General features: G+C 29.5%; 2 protein-coding genes across 5 annotated transcripts; one reads left to right on the top strand and one right to left on the bottom strand.

The window, feature by feature from the left end:
• Positions 1-6,006: 6,006 nt before the first annotated feature.
• On the bottom strand, positions 6,007-8,264 carry LOC137807064 (TRAF-like family protein). Its single transcript, XM_068607508.2, has 6 exons — positions 8,216-8,264; positions 7,898-8,042; positions 7,626-7,795; positions 7,084-7,375; positions 6,491-6,657; positions 6,007-6,318 (listed from the first exon to the last, which is right to left on the bottom strand). Exons 1-6 carry the CDS (start codon positions 8,229-8,231, stop codon positions 6,161-6,163), a joined length of 948 nt encoding a protein of 315 aa, XP_068463609.1. The 5' UTR covers positions 8,232-8,264; the 3' UTR covers positions 6,007-6,160.
• Positions 8,265-11,788: 3,524 nt separating this feature from the next.
• LOC137807063 (calmodulin-binding transcription activator 1) lies at positions 11,789-19,855 on the top strand. 4 transcript variants are annotated; one of them, XM_068607506.1, is made up of 12 exons: positions 11,789-12,024; positions 12,548-12,667; positions 13,086-13,201; positions 13,817-13,905; positions 14,497-14,542; positions 15,059-15,335; positions 15,899-16,212; positions 16,524-16,928; positions 17,037-17,725; positions 18,094-18,664; positions 19,022-19,306; positions 19,518-19,855. In XM_068607506.1, exons 1-12 carry the CDS (start codon positions 11,985-11,987, stop codon positions 19,557-19,559), a joined length of 2,994 nt encoding a protein of 997 aa, XP_068463607.1. In that variant the 5' UTR covers positions 11,789-11,984; the 3' UTR covers positions 19,560-19,855. The 4 variants fall into 4 exon arrangements, with proteins under 4 accessions (XP_068463607.1, XP_090156768.1, XP_068463608.1 ...); XM_090300642.1 differs by having other exon boundaries at positions 11,817-12,024; positions 19,022-19,309; XM_068607507.1 differs by having other exon boundaries at positions 11,839-12,024; positions 13,086-13,224.
• The last annotated feature ends 545 nt before the right edge of the window (positions 19,856-20,400 follow it).

Raw genomic sequence — 20,400 nt, 5'->3', positions numbered from 1 at the left:
CCCCATCCATTGGGGTTGGCCAAATTCAACCTTATTTTGACTCTCTTGGCCTACTCCTACCCTCAAGATTCTATAATAAGTAGTGTTAAAAACTTTAAAATGCATACATTAAATAATGAATATTTTTTGTAAATAAAATAATCAGTTGGTTGGTTGGGAAAAGATCCATGCCTTGGATATATGTGTTGGTTAGAGTCTTGTTGGATGGTTGGTTAGTTTGTTGGTTGGTTGCTTTAGTTGCCAAGACTTCAACAATGCTAAATGCATAGATATTTCTATAAGCCTTTTTCATGCCTTTAAGCATGCATCAAACTTTTGTTTTAAACAAAATAAATATTTTTTTATAAAAGAATTCAAATATCAAATTTTAAAAAATAACATATGATAAGATTTACCACTTATATATTATTATGAAATGTAGTATCTTCGACTCTAGTTTTAATTTGTTATTTTCACTATTGATGTAAATATTCTACATTGGTGATAATTTTTCTTCTCACTGTCTTATTTATCCAATATTTATATACAATTTTATCTAAATCCTAAATTTTACTTGATTTTATCAGCATATAAAATGTATTTAAATGTTCTTGGTATGTTTCGTAATTGATGAAAACTTATCTTAAATACTATGAAAAAATTAGATATAGGGTTACTCATATTTTTTTGTAAAGGGAATGTATGTATGATAAGTTGATTAATTTAAGATTTATTCATAGATAATCTTTTCATTGGTATAAAGACTTCCATCTAGTTTGTTCTTAAAATTCGTTATGAATATATATAGTCTACCTATGTATTGTTTTTGTTAACATATGAGTTTTGGTCTAGTAATATTTTTATATTTTCTTTATTTTTTCTTTTTATTAATACTATTTTTTCATGTGATAGTAAATTATTGTTGTTACTTGAGGTGTCAGCCTAACTGAGATCTCAAGTTGCATAATAATACCTAACATGAAAGTTTTATTTTTTAAAAAAATGTATTTAAATGTTGTAAAATTTAAGAAATTAAAAGTATTAGTAAGAATACTGAAAATATCTGTTTTTCATCCATAATAATTATAGTGATTTAATTAATTTTGTATGATATAGAAAAACTGACTACTTTATAGAAACCACAACAAATTTTATAGCTTGTAGACAATGCATGATTCACAACACCAAGAACATGTATTACATAATTACCTGACACGTTTTAGATGATTTATGGCTTATTATAGTGATATTGAGAAAAAAAAACAAATCACATTTATGAATAGTATGTAAGTTTTAAAAAACAATTAATATTTGACCATTGACCATTTATTTATTGACAGCACCATTGACTATTAGTTTTTAAACTATTGGTATTTTTCATATTATTCACAATCTATTGACTAAGGTATCTGGAAGCTAAAAAATCAAAAATAAATTTCCATGTTAAGATAATGTCAATATGTTTTATCACAAATCGTACGTTATCTTTTTTTAACACTTCTTAATTATTAATTTATTCAGTTATATCATTGTAAACAACTCCCAATTTGATGTGTTGATTATATTTGGTTCCTCCCCTGTCCACAATAACAGGATAATCTTCTTTAATAAATCATAATAATATTATTTTGATCTAACTGTTAAAACAAACTAAACCAAAACAATAAAAAATTATGGAAAATATAAGAGTCTAATTTAATAGGACAATGGGTTGGCTAATGTTCATATAATAATATATGGTTTAAATTTATCGTAACTTTTTTTTTTATTGTGAAATAGAAGATCGAAATATGTTTTAATTTGACTGATAACATAGACACCCATACTATTTTTTTTTATCTTGTATTTCAATTTCTTGGACCATGTAAAAATTAAGTAATAACTGAGTGATAAAATTCATTTTGATAATATCGTTTTTTAGAGTTTAAAAATAGTAGTGGTTAATATTATTTAATAATATTAAAATATTTTTTTAAATAAGAGTAAAGTGAAAATAAATAATTAAAAATATACAATATTTACCTCTTTTTCATAAAAATAAAGAAACAGCTTAAAACATGATAATATATATTTTTAATAAAGATATTAAAAAATAGATTTTTAAGTGTTTATTCTCATCCTCTAATTTACAAAGAAATTTTGAACTAGTACATATATATCATCGACTAAACAATTCTTTTTTCTTCTCTTTTTTTTTTATTTATGTTGGATTTTAACCCTCAATCGAAAATATATTTATAAAAGATTCTCTAACTCAACTCAAGTATTATTTTATGTGATGTGGTTATTTATATAATTATAATAACATAATTAATATATATAATTATAAAAATTATACTATCTGATTTATTACGTATTCTTTTTATCTTGTATTCACGTGGTCTGTCCAAATCTGACTGATAAAAAACAAAATGAGAATGATAAAAAAATATGGCAAAAAAGTGTAATGTTACCCATTTACCAAACTTACGTGGGAAGTTTGAAAAGGATAGGATTGAATATAAAATTGCCACCAATTCTGACCTATGTTTAGTCGAAGTGTGTGGTGTGGTGACACCACTTCTTTAAACCAACACAATGAAAACGATAAATTCATTACTATATTATTGTAATAATATAATTTTTGCAATATAAATTTTTGCAGTCTTGTTTGGTTTGCTAAGTAAAAATCGCGTTTGTTTGTATCGGAATAAAGTGATTAAGGAAAAGAAGAAAGAATTAGACTTTAAATCTAACTCAACTTCATAAAATTAATGAAGTGAGGTTTGCACCCATGTATATATTATGAAAGATTTTAATTTATAGTTGATGTAGGATTTTCAACACGTTCAGACTGTCAACTCCTGCGTGATACTATATATTATGGATGAACGACCCGATAAAAATATAAAAGAAAAATTAGACTAAACAAACAAAACACGATAATTTAAAATAGAAAAACTAAATATGATACGTCCAAGCACACAAGTGAAAATGTCCTATGTGTAGTATTCTACTCACAAACATTCAAAAGAAAGGGACACATGCTAATGAAGAATAGTTTTATATACTTTTCAAACATTTCTATTAATTTTCTGATTAATTCAAATATTTATTTATTTTTCATATAAAATTAGTGATTTTTCATTTTATTTCTGATCATTTTTTATTTTTCTCATCTTTCAAAAAATTAAAAAGTTTGTTAACTTTCTCTTTCACCTTACAATTGTTAACTATTGGCGATTGTTAACTATTGGACTGCTTCTAGTTTAATGGCTGAACTTTCATATATTTATATTTTAAATGTAAAAGAAATAAAAAAAAATTCAAATAATTTGAGTTTAATATAAAATCCCATCCGACATAAAATCAATCAAGCATTTAAATGTTTTGTAATTGCATAGACATTCATAATTCATTGTTGTCTCTGATTCATTTTCAATCCCATCTCATTGATTATTCTTCCAAAGAAAATTCAAAATTTTAAAAAATGAATACTGCTCCAAATTAGGAGAGCAAATAAAACTTTTAAGAAATTAAAATTAAATGAATACTGTGTAGATCAAAATCACAAATTCGTAATGCTTTTAGGCCATCTAAAATTAGTAAACTTAGATTTTTGTCCTATATATTTTTCTTTTTTATAAGATTTAAAATCATTTTCTGCAGTTTTATAAAATATTTTTGTATTTTTATTTTTCTATAATTTAAAATATTTAAATTATTAATATTTATTTTAAGATAAAAGATATTTAGTTTATGAATCTTAAGATTTTTTTTATGATATCACACGTTTGATTTTATATAATAACACTAATTTGCATATGAATACATAACATTTTTTTAACATATAAACAATTAGCTAGTGTCATGCAATATTAGATCAAAAGTATATATTTTTAATTTTGAAGGTCCTAAAAACAAATAAATATTATACAGACTAAAATAAAAACTCCTTAATTTTATATTCTATAAAGACAACAAAATATATTTAAACTTTTAAGTACTAAAATTAATACTTTTAAATTTACAATAAATGAAATATAGATATTTTTTTTAGAAATCAAAATAAAATACACTCGTTTTATAAGAAATCAAGTCTACTTAAGTTAATTTTTAATATTTTATAGTTTTAAGATGACACATATATTTATATTTTATTTAACATTTTATAAAATATTGAAAAGGTCAACAGTAAAATGTTAGGAGAAAAAAATTACAGCTGATATACGAAATTTGAAATAAAGCTGAAAAATATTTAAATTTTTAACTAATTCTACGTATTAAAAATTAAAACAATTTAATTTAGTTAGTAAAATAATTTTAACAAAAATTCAAAATTAATTATAATATTCTGATGCTGTAAGAAGGTTGACAGTGAATCATCAATTTATTTATAAATTTATAATAATTAGTTTAAAGATTATATCAATGTAATTTTTAATTGACTAAAAATGACAAAAATGTCTGCATCAAAATTGAAGTGACTGAGTTTATAATTTATATTTTTTCTGTTGAATAAGTTCACGGTTGGTTACTAACAAACATGTATATGTTGATATCTACAAGTTGAAGTGCGGTTGAAATTGATTTAAGATATTCTAAGAAATATCCACAAAGTTTATAAATCTCTCTGTATAAATATTAAAAAAATAAATTTTATTATCCGATAATCTTAATGTTAATCGATTTGAATGAAATAAATCAAGATAAGAAAGATAGTCAAGATAAGAAAGATAATCAAGGTAATACATTTTTAATTATGATTATGGATATTAATGATGATCAATCGGTAACATGGTTTATCGTAGACAAATATAACAAACAAAACAAAGGTACATCATTATTATAGCATTAATAGGCACACGAATATTGAATACCTAACTTGAATGTTGGAGAACCTTTACTCATGCACAAGTCGAAATCCAAATGTCAGGAAAAGGAAAAGGAGAGGAAGGAAAAGTGTGACCAAAGGAAAAAAAAAACATGACTAAATGAGAGGAAGGAAAAACATGATCAATTGGTAGTACTAATCTCTCAACCATTTAAAAAAAAATTAACTATTAAAGAAAATTGATGATAATTTGTCAAGAAATAAAAAAAAAATTATTTACTCTCTTAATGTAAAGAAAAAAAAACACAAATTGATTCCTAACCTTTTAAACTTCAACGATAAAATGATTTTAAAAACAATACAATTTAATATAAAATTGATCTTTAACTATTATAATTTAAGGTTAAAATAATTTTACAAAATTTAAACATAATTGTTATACTTTTACCTATTTAAGTAAATATTTTTTTCATTATTAATATTGTAAGCATTAAATTGACAGATTTCTATACATTCATATATAAGTAATAATAATAATAATAATAATAATAATAATAATAATAATAATAATAATTATTATTATTATTATTATTATTATTATTATTTCACTTGGGGTTGCATGGTTGTTGGGTGATTTTGACTGCAAGATGAACCACAAAACAAGAGTTGGAAAACATCATAATCAAATCTAGTAGCCTGGAAGACTTTTTGTTCTTGATTTATATTAGTTTCTTTTTTTTCTATTCTATTTTGAAAAGTGAGACCACCCAAATGTTTGACTTTTTCAACTTTCTATGCCAAATGTTTGAACAGAACCTATGCATATATCAACTTTTTACACGGAACTGTAGAGCTATTCCTCCTTATTATTTTGTTTTTATGTATTATTAATATTATTATTATTATTATTATTATGATTATGCTGTGTTGCAGGTTCATCCTTGGGATAAATTCAAGGACAAACTTCACTAAGTTGGACAAGAAGTAGACATTAAGTACTGTAATTATATTGTTCTGCCAAAAAGCTATAATTTGCATTAATGTTCTGATTATATGTTGGTAGGTGAATGATGTTGATTATGTAATGCTTTTATTGTATACTTTAATTGTCATTTATTTAATCATGAAGATAAACCATTGTCTTCAGTGTTGAGTATTTTAATCACTACTACCTCTTGTAAGTAGTGATCTGTTCTACCTTGAAATGCAAAGATTAAAGGTTAATTAAGAAAATAGTTGCATTTTTTTCTCATGTTAGAAGTAGTAGACTATGTATACATGTATACATCATTGGATTGGATTTTCATAAATTCTAGGATCAACTTGAGTCTGGCCAATCACACATGAATTACACAACTTCAAACAATTTTAGGAAACTGCATCAACCACTCCAAGAATTATAACCTCTGCCTCTACCAAGCAACTATCCTTCACTTGATAAACCGAGTTTTGATTGGTGAAATTATTGACAGGCATAAATCTGGATGCACCATTTTCAGGGCATGATGCAGTAAACCAGTAGTTGGCTGCAAGGAAGATAGACTGTTATTGATTGGACTGATCAAATAGATGCTTTTGTTTGGATAGACTTGTTTGTGAATAATGTTACCCTTAATGTTAATTATTCATTCAACTATGTATCACTAGTACTTTCTTTGAGGAATTGCATTGCACCTCATAAAAGTGATCAAATTATACCTTTTCCAAAGTGATGTTTGGCTTGCTTTTGGTCAAGTATGCGTAGTGTTATCTGTGCATATATTTTGGAACCAGGAGAAAGGGCTGATGGGTCAGCTAAGGTTAGGTACAGAGAAAGATAATTGCCCAATTCAGCATCTTTTCCATTGGGATATAGTTTTATCTTCCTACAAAAAAATAATGACAAAGTTGGAAATTGTTAAAACGTCTTGTGTTTGCTTGCTGTCAAGTTCAAAGCAAAACTTCAAGTTAGGTTACTTGGGAAGCAATGATCCTTTGTGCCAATTAGGACATGTTTGGTTTTCAGTTGGGAGGTCCAAAGTCTCTTTCAGAAAACAAAACTGAAGTTTCCTGTCTAATTTTCAGTTGGATTTGATAATAAACTGATTTTTGTCTCAATTTTGCCTCAAACCTTAAATCTAAACAGGTACTTCACCTTGTTAAGGTGAGTGTATATCAGTTTATATTTTTTTGGTTGGTAGGAGGATTCTTCACATTCACCTGAATTAACTTTAGATTCAGAAAAGAATTTGGAGAACCAAATTGGAGTTCACTGATGAAGTCCAGAAAAAAAACAGAATTGTTAATTTTACCACTTGTAGTTTCCAGCATTGAATGGTTTAGAATCACAAAATTCTGAATCCAACTTTGAGAGGTTGTCAAACTCGTAGAGGTGCTTGTATGTAATGACATCCTTCATCATCACCAAACATTCTCCTTTGCCCGTGTTTCTTTCTTTGCAGACAAAGACTTCTGCTCCAAAAGCACATGTGTCATCCACCAGATAACCTTTGGAGGCAAGGTTGAAGTCTCTGAGGGGAATAAACTGATCAATTCCCCATTCAGCCTTCATTTTGTGAAATCTCCTTTCCTTTCCCACAGTATCTATTAAATGCAGTGTACCAAAATTAGTGAGAGACCCTTGCTTTGCAGGTAAAAAGACTGAACAATCTTAGAACCGCAAAATCTTTTTCCAAACTCAAAAGTGTAAACAACAATTTGCATAAAAATTTCCATAAAATAAATTAAGAGAACTTCTTTAATAAATTAAACTCAACTTGTGTTTCTCAATTTATCAGTCATTGATAAGCAAACATATTGATGGAAACAGTAAGAAGACTGATAAAATGGATACCTTGCACAACTAGGAAGTTGTCATTGTTCTGATCATGCAAAAAGAATCGAAAATTGACATAGATTTCCCAACCATGATGAAGTGAACTTGTGTCATCCAAAGCCAAGTAGAGTGAAATATGTTCCCTTACATTCTTGCTCTTGTTTCCACCAGGGTACAGAACTAACTTCCTACGAGGGGTGTAATTGTAAGCACGTTCATATATAATTTGGTGTAAGCTAGATTCATCATTTCATTATGTCTATTCTGCACATGAGCATGTAAATGAGTACCATTTATAGCCTCCAGCTTCAAAACTCTCTGATTCGTATCTCTCAATAGAATTCTTCACAAGGAGTGAAAATGACTGCACTTTCAATACGTAATGAGCTGGTGGAGAATCTACAGTAGTTCGTGGAGTGGCTGCACTATTACTTGCTGAAAATGACATGAAGCATGCAAAATAAATTGTTATTCTATTTATCAAGCACTATTACTTTGCCTTTGCATGTCTCATTGATGCATGTAGGATTTCTAAATAATTATGCAGACAAATATGAAAAGGAACATTGTAAGAGATGGTACTCAAAAAAGAAGGAAAGGGCACAAACCATCTTGACCAACCATAGTTAGATATAAGCTATGGCAATGAGATGAGAAGTGTTGTGAATTATTTGAAGTGTATGGTATATATATTGTGATCCATTATCCTTTCCTTGAAGAAAGTTGTAGTTAAGTGTAGAAAGTAAGCATATATTCTCTACTTTTAGCATGACTAAAAGGCAAAAAACTTCTCTATGAACTTTTTAAGGATTTATATTATTTGTCATAAAGGATTGATTTCAAGCATAAGGATATTCTTTGCTTCAGAATGTATATGAAGGAATTATATGTTTAAGAATCACAAGGCTTTTTCTATGGTACAAAATGTGTACCGGTTGGCTTTTTGTTTAATCCAGCAAAAATATCACATATTTTTCAAACCTTAAATGTTGAGAGTCAACCTTTTTTCATGTAATAGGGTTTATGCAGAACAGAATATGGCAAAATTTGTAGGAAATGTTAATTTTACTAAATAAGACAAAAAAAATTGACGTGGGATTCTTAAGAGAGTTTTATAAAGAACATTAAATAAGAATAAAATTGTATGAAAGTGTAGAAAACATAATAGAATTTTGTATGTTCATAAATACTTTCCAGAATTCATAAAATATATTATTGGAAAACGTTTTTCAAAACAGAATTTGCAGAATGTATTTTCTAAAATAAAATTTCCAGACCATATTTCAGAAAGAATTTATATTTTGATCAATTCTAACCTGCAGCATATAATTTTTCAAAATTTCCAAAATTACACTTATTCTGAATTTAAAAATTTAGAATAGTAAATATAATTCAAAAATAAAAAAAAAATCATGATGATAAAAATCCGGAACACAAAATTAAAAAATGTATTCTGGATAAAAAATTTCAGAATTTAAGAATTTAAAAATGTGTTATGAATATTTGAATCCGGAATATTTCTGGATAAAAGGTTATGTAAGTAATTTTTATTTACATTTTTTTTTTAGGTTATTTTCGTCATTTTGAATGAGTAACTTTGTCATTTTCAATACCAAGTTGGGTGGATGTTGGAATTGATATGGTGCAGGGAGCATTTGCCGTATGAAGAATATGTATGGGATTCTTTTCTTCATGCACCTTCATAATTTATAACTGCACTACCATAAATTTTAAACTGACCATTTTATCTTTTATAAAAGTGGCGTTCAAATTACATGTTTCAATCATCTTCTCAAACAGAGTTTTCATAATAAGATTTCCGGAATAGGATTCTCAAAATAAATTTATCCACAACACATACACGTGAAATACATTTTACAATAAGTTTTTTAAAATAAGTTTTCAAAATATTTATGATACTTTTCAAAACTACATTTTTAGAACGATTCTTTCAGAACAAGTTCTTCGAATCACATTGAATGTATTCTGGAATAAATTTTCTCAAACAGAACTTTTAAAACAAGTTTTGTGGAATGTAAATAAAATTATAGCTGAACAATTCTCTCTCTCCTCTTCTGCTTTTTATTTTGGTGTTGTATTCCCTGTTCGGATTTGTTTTTCGAAAAATAATAAATTTTCTCAAACAGAACTTTTAAAACAAGTTTTGTGGAATGTAAATAAAATTATAGCTGAACAATTCTCTCTCTCCTCTTCTGCTTTTTATTTTGGTGTTGTATTCCCTGTTCGGATTTGTTTTTCGAAAAATAATAATTTATTTTTAAAAAGTTACCTCACGAAGCTGTCAATTTTTTTGGGAAAATAACAATTTTTTTTTTTCAAAAATATTTCAAAGTGTCTAATGTGAGATATAATATAATGAAGCTGAAATATCTCATGTTTTTAATTTTTGTTGGAAGGACTAAGAAGCAAGAAGATGCGTGCGTCATCATCAACTACAGAACCTTCTAACAAATTTGGGATAGGTAGATGATTCCGTGCTGGAAACATTGCCAACTTGCTATGTTCATATTCGAGTAACTTGCCAACTGTATTATCTATTATAAGGAAAATATTTTCTTAACTGAAAAAAAACCATAATAACAACTTATTATGATGATATAATGTATCAAATTTATTATAATGATTAAAATTAAACTTAATATACTAAATATTTACTATATTTATTTATTATATAATTGTTATAATAAATTTTTACTATTTTATCTCTCTCATAATTAAAATTTACTCAAAATTTTAAAATTTGATGGATCTCATTGCTTATTGTAATAAGATCTCAATTTCAATTTTTTTTTATTTAATAAAATTTTATCTCTTAATTATTAAAATAAATAAAATTTTATTGAAATAAGTAAATTGTGTTAATGTAACACTTTATTATGAAGAAATTGTGTGAACTCGTCTTTAGTATATTTTAATTGAAGTGGAGATATTTTGTTAGAATTTTTTTTTAAAATAAAATTTTTTATTTTAGACATCATTATACAATTTAAGATCTCAATTTGACTGACAATTCAAGTAAAAACAATAATTTGCCATTACATAAAAAAATATTATTAAAAAAAATATATAAAGAAATTAGACCAAAACTCATATGTTAACAAAAAGATACATAGGTAGACTATACATATTCATAAACAATTCTAAGAAGAGGCTAAATGAAAGCCTATTATATCAATGAAAATATTTTTTATAAATAAATCATAAATTAGCCAACTTATCAGCATACACATTCTCTTCACGAAAAACATGAGTAACTCTAAACCACCTAATTTTCCCACCCACAATAATTAAGACAAGTATTTTATTAATTACGAAGCATAAAAAAAAACAATTTGACCTTGACACAACTTCAATATAATCAAAGTTTAATTAAAATTGTTTCACTTTAATATAAATTATCCATTTTAATGATTTTTAAACTTTTTACCTCTTTCAATAATTAAAAGATAAAATTGTAAAATATTAATAAAAATCTCCAAGACCTACGTTCATCAACTACTTCTTTTGTAGGTGAGAATAGAACAAATGTAAAATAAATACGACAAATGCTCAATGAAAAGAGTTAATGTTGCAATTTCTCAGTTCACAGGTGAAGTGCATATGTAGTTTGATAAAAAAAAATACTTGCACAAATTTCAATACAAAGTAACGAATCTCAATATAAATAAATATACAAGTGGCTGTATTTTTTTAATATATTAATTGCTATATTTTCTATATTTTAATTTATTACGAAAGTTTATTCGTAAGACATGAATCACCCATTATACAAAATATATCTATAAACTTGCTAAAAGTATAAATCACATTCACTAATAAAAAGTTTAATAAAAGAATAGTTATTAACTATAAGAATCAATTAAAATTATTTAATTCAAAGTAATTTTAAAATAAATTTTCATTTTTTTCCTTCATTGTTTAAAATTATTCACTTTTATTGGTCATAAGAAATTATTTATGATTATTATTGTAAAAAATAGATACAATTAGTAAAAAATAAGAATAATAGAAAGGTTGCGTGAGTGTGTAACAGGCCACAACAGAAAACGAGGAAGGCGCGTAGACAAGCTTTGGCTTATTTCGTAAGGAACAAACGCCACGTCGGACATGTGTGAACGCTACGTGGGGTCTTTGACTTCGACTCTCTCTTTTTCTTAAGTGCCTTTCACGCGCCACCGTTATCCCTCCCTCTCTCTTCTCTTTTCCTTTCACTGTTCCTTCATTTTCACCACTCTATGCCCTTCTACAACACCCTTTCATTTCCCTCTTTGGCCTTTTATTCATCGCTTTCATTCAATTCATTTCAGTTCTCTGCATTCGCCTTTTGAATTCCATGTGTGAGACTATTGCTTTGTAATGGCTGAGACCACAAAATACATTCCCAACTCACAATTAGGTTTGATTCCCCTTCTTCAACTTAACAAGCGTCTTTCAATTTCGGTTCTTCTTTCTCATTGTCATCATGATCAAGCTTGTGCCTCTTTTCAATTTAGATTTTCTTGGTTTCATTTTTTCTGCATGCATGCATGCATATCATAAACTGTGTTAACTTTCGGTCTATATGCAACATGCATGTTCTTTTGTTTCACTATTCCTGAACAAATGGGTGTCATTTTTTCTTTCAATCAATGTGTTTGTATGTTTTCCTTGGATTGGATCATTAATAACAATTGGGAAGTTTTGTACTTTGATGTGAGCTATAGTTATCCAAGACGATGAATGTGCCAATTGAATTAAATTCATCCATTCTCTGTGCAGTATCATATAATTATTTAAACTTTAGTTCCGTTGTAGCCTTCATTGAATATGCGTATAAATTTATCATTCAAATAGACTGATGTATTTGTATTTGTCTTCGACTTTGATTTTTTTTCCCTGTCTTATACAATACCCTTTGAATGTTTCCTGGTATCTGATAGAGCTTGAAGAGATATTGCAAGAAGCAGCACATCGTTGGCTTCGACCTGTTGAAATATGTGAGATACTTCGCAACTATAAGAAGTTTAAGTTAACACCAGATCCACCTATTAGGCCGCCAGGTATTTCCTATTTTACCCTGAACTTTACATTCTTCTTGATTTTAATATTTGCTACATACAAAAGGAGGGAATTCATTTCGCCCGATAGTGGGTGGTGATAAGACCAGATAGATTCTAAATGGTTCTAATAAGATATTAAGAAGGGAACTTTAAGCCTAATTCAATTTTATAAAATCGGTTTATAAAATGAAGTTTATACCCACTTATATACTATCAAATGTCCTTATTACTAGTTGATGTTTGATCTATGGAAAGACTATTTAATAGTGGTGATAATTGAACTTAGTTATGCTAGCTTCACCAATGCTCCAAAGGAAATATATCAGCTTCTTTGTATATGCCTTCGACTACAGTACATATGCCTGCTATGAGGATAGAACTCTAATTTTGGCATTAAGTTGTCATTTCTTTTTTCCAGCTGGATCACTATTCTTGTTCAATCGAAAAGCACTTCGTTATTTTCGCAAGGATGGTCACAGGTGGAGGAAGAAAAAAGATGGGAAAACCGTAAGAGAAGCTCATGAAAAGTTGAAGGTGTGCTGTACATTTTGTTAGTTGTAAGTTTCACTTTTTAGAATTCTTATGTTAATTGAACCTCTTGCATGGGTCAAATTGTTGTGTTGGAAATTTGGAATAGCCTCATGTAATTAATCCACTATAGATTCTTGTTGTTTAATATATAAGCATGTAGCATTGTGGATGGTCCTGAAATTCATGTGGTCTGGTCATTAACACATGACAAGATAGTAAGCTTGATATCTAAGCAGGATGTTTTTCTTAAAGTATTCAATTATCAAACATTAATTCCAATCCATGAATTTATAATTTCATAAAATTTACTGTAATTAATGGAATTACATAAATTTGTCGTAACATCCCCTTTTTTCAGATCAACATATATTTTTTTGGGACCATTCAATTGTTTTCTTATCTGTACATGTTAATGGTGGTTGAAGAATCTCCAAGGATTATGCTAAAGCTAACTAACTTCATTCCTTTAAATCTATTAATCGATAGGCACTTGGTTCTTTTTCCTTGACATGTTTCATTCAAATTCCATCTGGTTAATATAATGTCATTTCCCCTTTTATTTTATTTTATTTTGGACTCATGAATTTCCTAATTATTTAGCTATATTTTAAAATGTAGGCTGGTAGTGTGGATGTCTTGCATTGTTATTATGCCCATGGAGAGGATAATGAAAATTTCCAACGGAGAAGTTTTTGGATGCTTGACGAGTGAGTTTCTGTCATCCTATTAATTTCAGGATTGTTAGGTCCTATCTTTGATTTTTTTAAGAGAATGTGGTGCTTCTTTTCTGCTTATTGCTAATTTTTCTGATCAATCTGTAAGTTTATTTGAAAACTTGAGCAATAATAGTTTGAGTCTAGAATTTCCATGTGTACAAAACACAGAAAATAATGTTTTTCTGATAGTATTTTTTTTCTTTTAGTTCTTAAGGGGCAAAAATTAACAAATCCAAGCCTGGACCTTGGAGTAGCAATCTAAACAGGCCAGCCACGGGGTGGGTTTATTTTTATAATGAAAAAACAAATTTAAAAATACTGATACACAAAATTTCTCAATTTGAATAATCAAATAAAGAAATGCCATATTTCGTGGGTTGATGATGAAAATCAAACATTATAAAAAAATTGAAAACTGAGAAATAAGATTGTCGTAAGAAGTGGACCCTTATTTTAATGGAATAATTTTTTGAGGATTTAGGTCCGCATAAAATCATGGGCTATGCCACTAGTAATGATCCTTTTTCACAGTTTAGTATTGACAAAAAATTCTGACAACTTGAAAATTGTATTGATTTGCAGGCACTTACAGCACGTTGTCCTTGTTCATTATCGTCAAATTAAAGAGGTATACATGTGTTCTTCTCTTTTTTGCACTTTTTATTTTGTATCATATACAACTATCTAGACATGATGCTGCTGTGTTGTGATCCGTTGCACTCTTAAATCACCTCAAGCCTTCACCCTTCAAATTCCAAAGTTAGATTACCTAGTCCCAAAACTCCTTAAAGTCTTAAAACACAATGAAAAACTCATAAAGAGTTTCAAAAGATGAAACTAATAAGGGTAAACCTAATCCTAAATGAACAAAATGGATGCAAACCACATGAAAATACAATGTATCAATTGTAACCAGAATCCAGTTTATTCTTGTTAGTTAAGCTCAACTAAGTTGATTTTTCTTTCTATTTTCTTTCTTCCAAGCTTATGTTTAACGATGAACCGCTTTTGTGAATTGTGACCATTCAAAAAGTCTGACCACTGATTGACCTGTTAATGGACCTTTCTGATGTTATTTTTTATTCTCCAAGTTTGCAATGTTTTTGTTCATGTTTATGTACTCTGTATGATTTACACTTTGCAGGGCTGCAATTCTGGCATCTCACATTTTCCGATAGTTCCAGAAACCCTGGTTGGTAGCTCTCAAAATAGTTCAGTGCTGTCCTCTACCAAAATAAACACACCAATATCGGTAGTTCAAACACCTTTCACATCAAGTGCAAATAAAGTTGATCAGAATGGACACTCTTCAGAGAACGAGGATGTCAATTCAAAAGATGGTCCTCAAGCCTCCTCTCATGCTCAGCCTATCAGCAATTCCATAATTCACAGTGCACCTTCGTTTACACATGAAGTTGCTGGTAAGTTGTACAATACTGTGGACGTATGATTCATTCAAACTATGAAGAATGATATGAAATAAATTAGGAGTAAGTTCGTTACGTCAGTTGTGAATTAATTTCAATGCAAGTGTATCCCTATTGCAACTATTTTTATCTTTTATGACAAAGTGATGATGATTTTAAAATTTATTGTTTTATGTGTTACTGATCTTTCATAATGCTCTTTTACAGAGTTACTTGCATTATTATATTTGAGTGATTATTTTCATTTTGATATTTCGATGTTAATACCTCTTAACTTCTCCTTTTTAATGTATATTTCACCTATAGAAGTGTTGATTTATTTTAGTTCATCTTAGAATGCAATTATTAGTTTATTTTGTATTGTTATTAGTCAGATGAGATTTTAGTGACAAATACAATATTTGTTGTCCTGGTCCTCCTTCACTCTTATGCCTTTAACTGTATTTGTTTATTTTGGCTCATCCAAGTGGTACTCTTGGGCTACTATGGTTGACCATATGGCAGTTTTATTCGAATTTTTAACATGTGATTTATGCTATTTTATTTTTATGATTTAGGTTTTTCTGAGTTGTTGAGGAACCCCTTGATTTCAACATGGTCATCTACTTTCCCTAGCTATTCTCCTGGTACTGTCTTGTCTCCCTGGACGTTAATTCAGAATTCTAGCAGAAACACAATTTATATGCACGATGAAAGACATCATATTGAAGGATCTGTTGAGGGCTCAGAAGCTGACTTCATTGTTCATAAGCTGAACAATGCTAAGTTAGATGCTGCTAACAGAATGCAAGATGGTGTAATTTTCAGAGATAGGCTCATCACTGACATGTACGTCCAACCAGTTGAAGAAAATTTACTGACTGTTGAGCAGGTGTAGTAATTTAGATTATCAATACCTTTTATAGCTCCTGAGTTTGAAACAGTAAATCTAAACAGTCCAGGTGATCATTAGCTTTGTCAATGCATCTGAAATGCATGTTAACAACTTAATAATGTATTTTAAAATCTATTGGTCTATGTTGTGCCTGACTTTCATGCTTGATAATATGACTATAAGATATCCTGTAGGCTTCTGGATGTCCCATATGCAATCTTGTTCCTGTGGTTTTTTTTTACGTAGTTTAATTTCATGCTTCTTCCCCAATGTAACCTTTTTTAACAAATTTAATTACGTTGGGACAGGTTGAAAACGAGGATGGTCTAGATACATTCCGTGCTCACTTATATGATCATAATGATCATCCAATTGTTGCAACTACTAAAGTGCAAGTCGAACAGAAAATTAAAGGTGGTGGTTTAGACAATGATGAATCAAAATGGGTTGAATCTAGGGAAATGAAGAAACTTGATAGTTTTGGAAGGTGGATGGATAAGGAGATTGGAGGAGACTGTGAAAATTCTTTGATGGCTTCAGATTCTGGTAATTATTGGAGTACAGTTGGTGCTGATAACGAGGATAAGGAGGTATCTAGTTTACGAGACATACAGTTGGATATGGATTCATTAGGCCCTTCTCTTTCCCAAGAACAACTATTTAGTATCCATGACTTTTCTCCAGACTGGGCATATACTGGGGTTAGAACAAAGGTGTGTGACTCTTTATGCACCTGCTTGAAATTTTATGTAATTGTATATTCATAAATTCGCCATATAAAATCTGGTTTTTATTTATTTCTTCCTTCCTTCTGTGAAAAGGTTTTAATAGTTGGCACATTTCTTGGAAGTAAAAAGCTCTCTAGTGAAACCAAATGGGGATGTATGTTTGGTGAAATTGAGGTTTCTGCTGAAGCTTTAACGGATAATGTGATACGGTGTCAGACTCCATTGCACTCACCTGGTCGTGTACCATTCTATGTTACCTGCAGTAATAGGTTAGCTTGCAGTGAGGTCAGGGAATTTCAATTTGATGAACATCCAACCAAATTTTTAGGTCCTTTGGGTATTAAAATCTCACCGGAAGTTGAGGTCCGACTTCAAATGCGACTTCTTAAACTAGTAGACTTGGGACCTGACAATAAGTGCTTGAAGTGCTCTGTTTCTGGTTGTGAAAAATGTAAATTCAAGGGAATAATGTATTCCACGAGTGATGGTAGTGGAGTTTTTAAAGAAACTTTCCAGATTGATGGAATTGATCATATAAACCCTAGAGATATACTATTTCAGAGATTAATGAGAGACAAGCTTTATGAGTGGTTGATATACAAGGTTCATGAAGGAGGAAAAGCATCACATGTGTTGGATGATGAGGGCCAAGGAGTAATACATTTGGCAGCTGCACTTGGTTATGTGTGGGCTATGGCCCCATTAGTTGCTGCTGGTATCAGTCCTAACTTCAGAGACAATCGTGGAAGAACAGGACTTCATTGGGCATCGTATTTTGGGAGGTCAGAACCTATTCATGTTGCGAACTTTCCATGCTTGTATCTGATATTATCAGGACATTTTCTTCAACCAAAATTCATTTTGTAATTCCTGTATTGTTCTGCTTGATTTTCTCATTGGAGGATAAATTTATATTCTCTATTATACTCTTACACATTGTATGAATTTTGTTTCTCAAAACATGAATATTTTTCATCCACACTGGAAATTTGTATTCCTAGCTTCTTGTTGTTGGGGATGATTCTCATTGCATATCGTCTTTGTGCCCTTCTTTTTGTTCTCTCATTATCAGCACACAATTTTATGGGCTATACAGTGATTTATATAACTTGTGAATTAATCCTACTCTTTTCTGTTTCCTTCTCTCCAGAGAAGAAACTGTTATTGCTCTTGTCAAATTAGGCGCAGCCCCAGGTGCGGTTGAGGATCCAACGTCAGCATTTCCTCCAGGTCAAACAGCAGCTGATTTAGCGTCAAGTAGAGGACATAAAGGCATTGCTGGGTATTTGGCGGAAGCAGATTTGACTAATCAACTATCTGTACTGACTGTCAAGAAAAATGAGACTGGTAACATTGCCACAACCATGGCAGCTGACAGTGCTTTTCAGTCTGCTGACGATGACTCGTCTAATTTGACAATGGATGAGCAACACTATCTCAAAGAGTCCCTTGCTGTGTTTCGAAAATCAGCTCATGCAGCTGCTTCAATCCTAGCAGCCTTTAGGGCAAGGTCATTTTGTCAGAGACAATTAGCCAAAAGTAGAAGTGATATTTCAGACTCAGTACTTGACATAGTTGCCGATTCTTTGAGCAAGGTACAGAAGATGGGTCATTTTGAGGATTATTTACATTTTGCAGCTTTAAAGATTCAAAAGAGATATCGTGGATGGAAAGGAAGAAAGGACTTTTTGAAGGTAGCCAACCGCATTGTAAAAATCCAGGTATTTGTTACAGTGTATTCTACTACCAATACCTTGATCATCCTATCCTTCCAGATGATTTTCAAGACAAGTATTACAATCTGCTTTGAATTTACAAAATCCTCATTTTAATCCATGGTCCTTTTCCACTATCAACAAAAAGGAAAATTTTAGTGATGATTTTATAAAGTTAGGGGCTAAACTGATTGATGCTTATACTCTTTACCTTTTACTGAGCTGATGCAATAGGCATTTTCTCTGTATATGAATCCTGTGTCAATACGCCAGCTTTTAATTATTTTTAGTTTTAGAAAATTTGTTTAATATTTGTGATGAAGACAGTACTACATCTTCATTTAACAATATTCTTCTATATAGGCTCATATTAGAGGACACCAAGTTCGTAAGCAATACAGAAAAATTGTGTGGTCTGTTAGCATTGTGGAAAAAGCGATTCTTCGTTGGAGACGGAAAGGAGCTGGTCTGCGAGGATTCCGGGGAGAGCAGCCAGGTGGTATTGATGAGTATGACTTTCTTAGCGATGGGAGAAGACAGAAATCAGAAGATGTAAAGAAAGCTCTGGATAGAGTCAAGTCCATGGTTCGCAACCCAGAGGCAAGGGATCAGTATATGAGGCTCATCTTGAAATATCAAAAGTTTAAGGTAGTCACTATTTATTTCCTTTTGCTGGACATTTTTTTATGCCAGTGTGGTGCAGGTGGCTTTCGAGCCTTTCAGTCCTATGAAGTAGTGAATGGTTCATCTAGTTTTGGTGAATTGATTCAAAAAATATAATCAGCTCTTGTTTATTGAAAACAAGATTCAAAATTCTGATTGGCTACTTTCTTTTGCTGCTTGTTTTGGCATTGAACAGATTGATGATAGCGGAAGCAGTCAATCACAGCATGTTGTTTAGATTCCGAAGGAACCAGAGAGCACTTACTGTTTATAATAAAAACTACAGGTATACTTTTTATGTAAATAACATCTAACAGTTTCTAGTTTATATGAAAGTCCAGATAATTTGGAAGGTGGAAGAAAATTCCGAAAAAGGAAGGGGAGAATGTATATTAGTCGATATTACACTGTATTAACTTGTAGAATAATATACTTCTTATTTATATTTTGTTAGTTGTATGGAACTACAATACGTTTGTTTTATACAAATTTTGGTTGGTTCTTCATTTATTTAACTCATGTTTTGCCCTACTAAATTTAGGTTGTTCGGATCAACGAGACCAAACCAAAAAAACATTTTTGTATGTAGAGTTGAACAGACATTCAATACCCGTAAACCAAAATCCAAACTTACTATTAATTGATTCTATTCCTTTTTTTTAAGATAAATTTTCATGCATTATCTCTGAACTGGAAGTTTGAAAGCACAAATTCGAAGTTGTTCCAATCTATAAAAGTAATATTTGAAATTTTTTTTTTTTTAAGTTACATTTTAAAAAATTTAAAGAATATATTTTTCAAAAATTTGAAAATGATTAATAAAAATTTAATTATGAAAAAAAAATAGTGAGATTAATTTTGATCTGTTAGGCAATGATAAAAATATTAATAAGAGAATTTATTGAATTTTAAAACTAAATAGATAGATTTGATACCTTTTTATGTTTTTGTAATTAAGAAATTCGATGAATTTCTTTAGATAAATAAGATGCATAACCTATAAATGAGACCCATGGAAAGTTTCACTTTGCGTAACACTAAATAAGATAGAGCCAATTCATTGGTTATTAGATGATAAA

Source organism: Phaseolus vulgaris, chromosome 3 (genome assembly GCF_051622355.1).
Source record: "Phaseolus vulgaris cultivar YP4 chromosome 3, ASM5162235v1, whole genome shotgun sequence".
NCBI lineage: Eukaryota > Viridiplantae > Streptophyta > Magnoliopsida > Fabales > Fabaceae > Phaseolus > Phaseolus vulgaris.
The sequence above is the reverse complement of the archived record's forward strand: the minus strand, read 5'-3'. Positions and strand labels throughout refer to the sequence as shown.

Coding starts and splice junctions, on each gene's coding strand:
- LOC137807063 (XM_090300642.1), top strand. CDS start 11,985: ATGGCTGAGACCACAAAATACATTCCCAACTCACAATTAG. Junction 13,906..14,496: donor AGTTTTTGGATGCTTGACGA/GTGAGTTTCTGT, acceptor ATTGATTTGCAG/GCACTTACAGCACGTTGTCC. Junction 17,726..18,093: donor TGGGCATCGTATTTTGGGAG/GTCAGAACCTAT, acceptor CCTTCTCTCCAG/AGAAGAAACTGTTATTGCTC.
- LOC137807064 (XM_068607508.2), bottom strand. Junction 6,658..7,083: donor AATGCTGGAAACTACAAGTG/GTAAAATTAACA, acceptor ATTTTTTTGTAG/GAAGATAAAACTATATCCCA. Junction 6,319..6,490: donor CAAACATCACTTTGGAAAAG/GTATAATTTGAT, acceptor TCTTCCTTGCAG/CCAACTACTGGTTTACTGCA.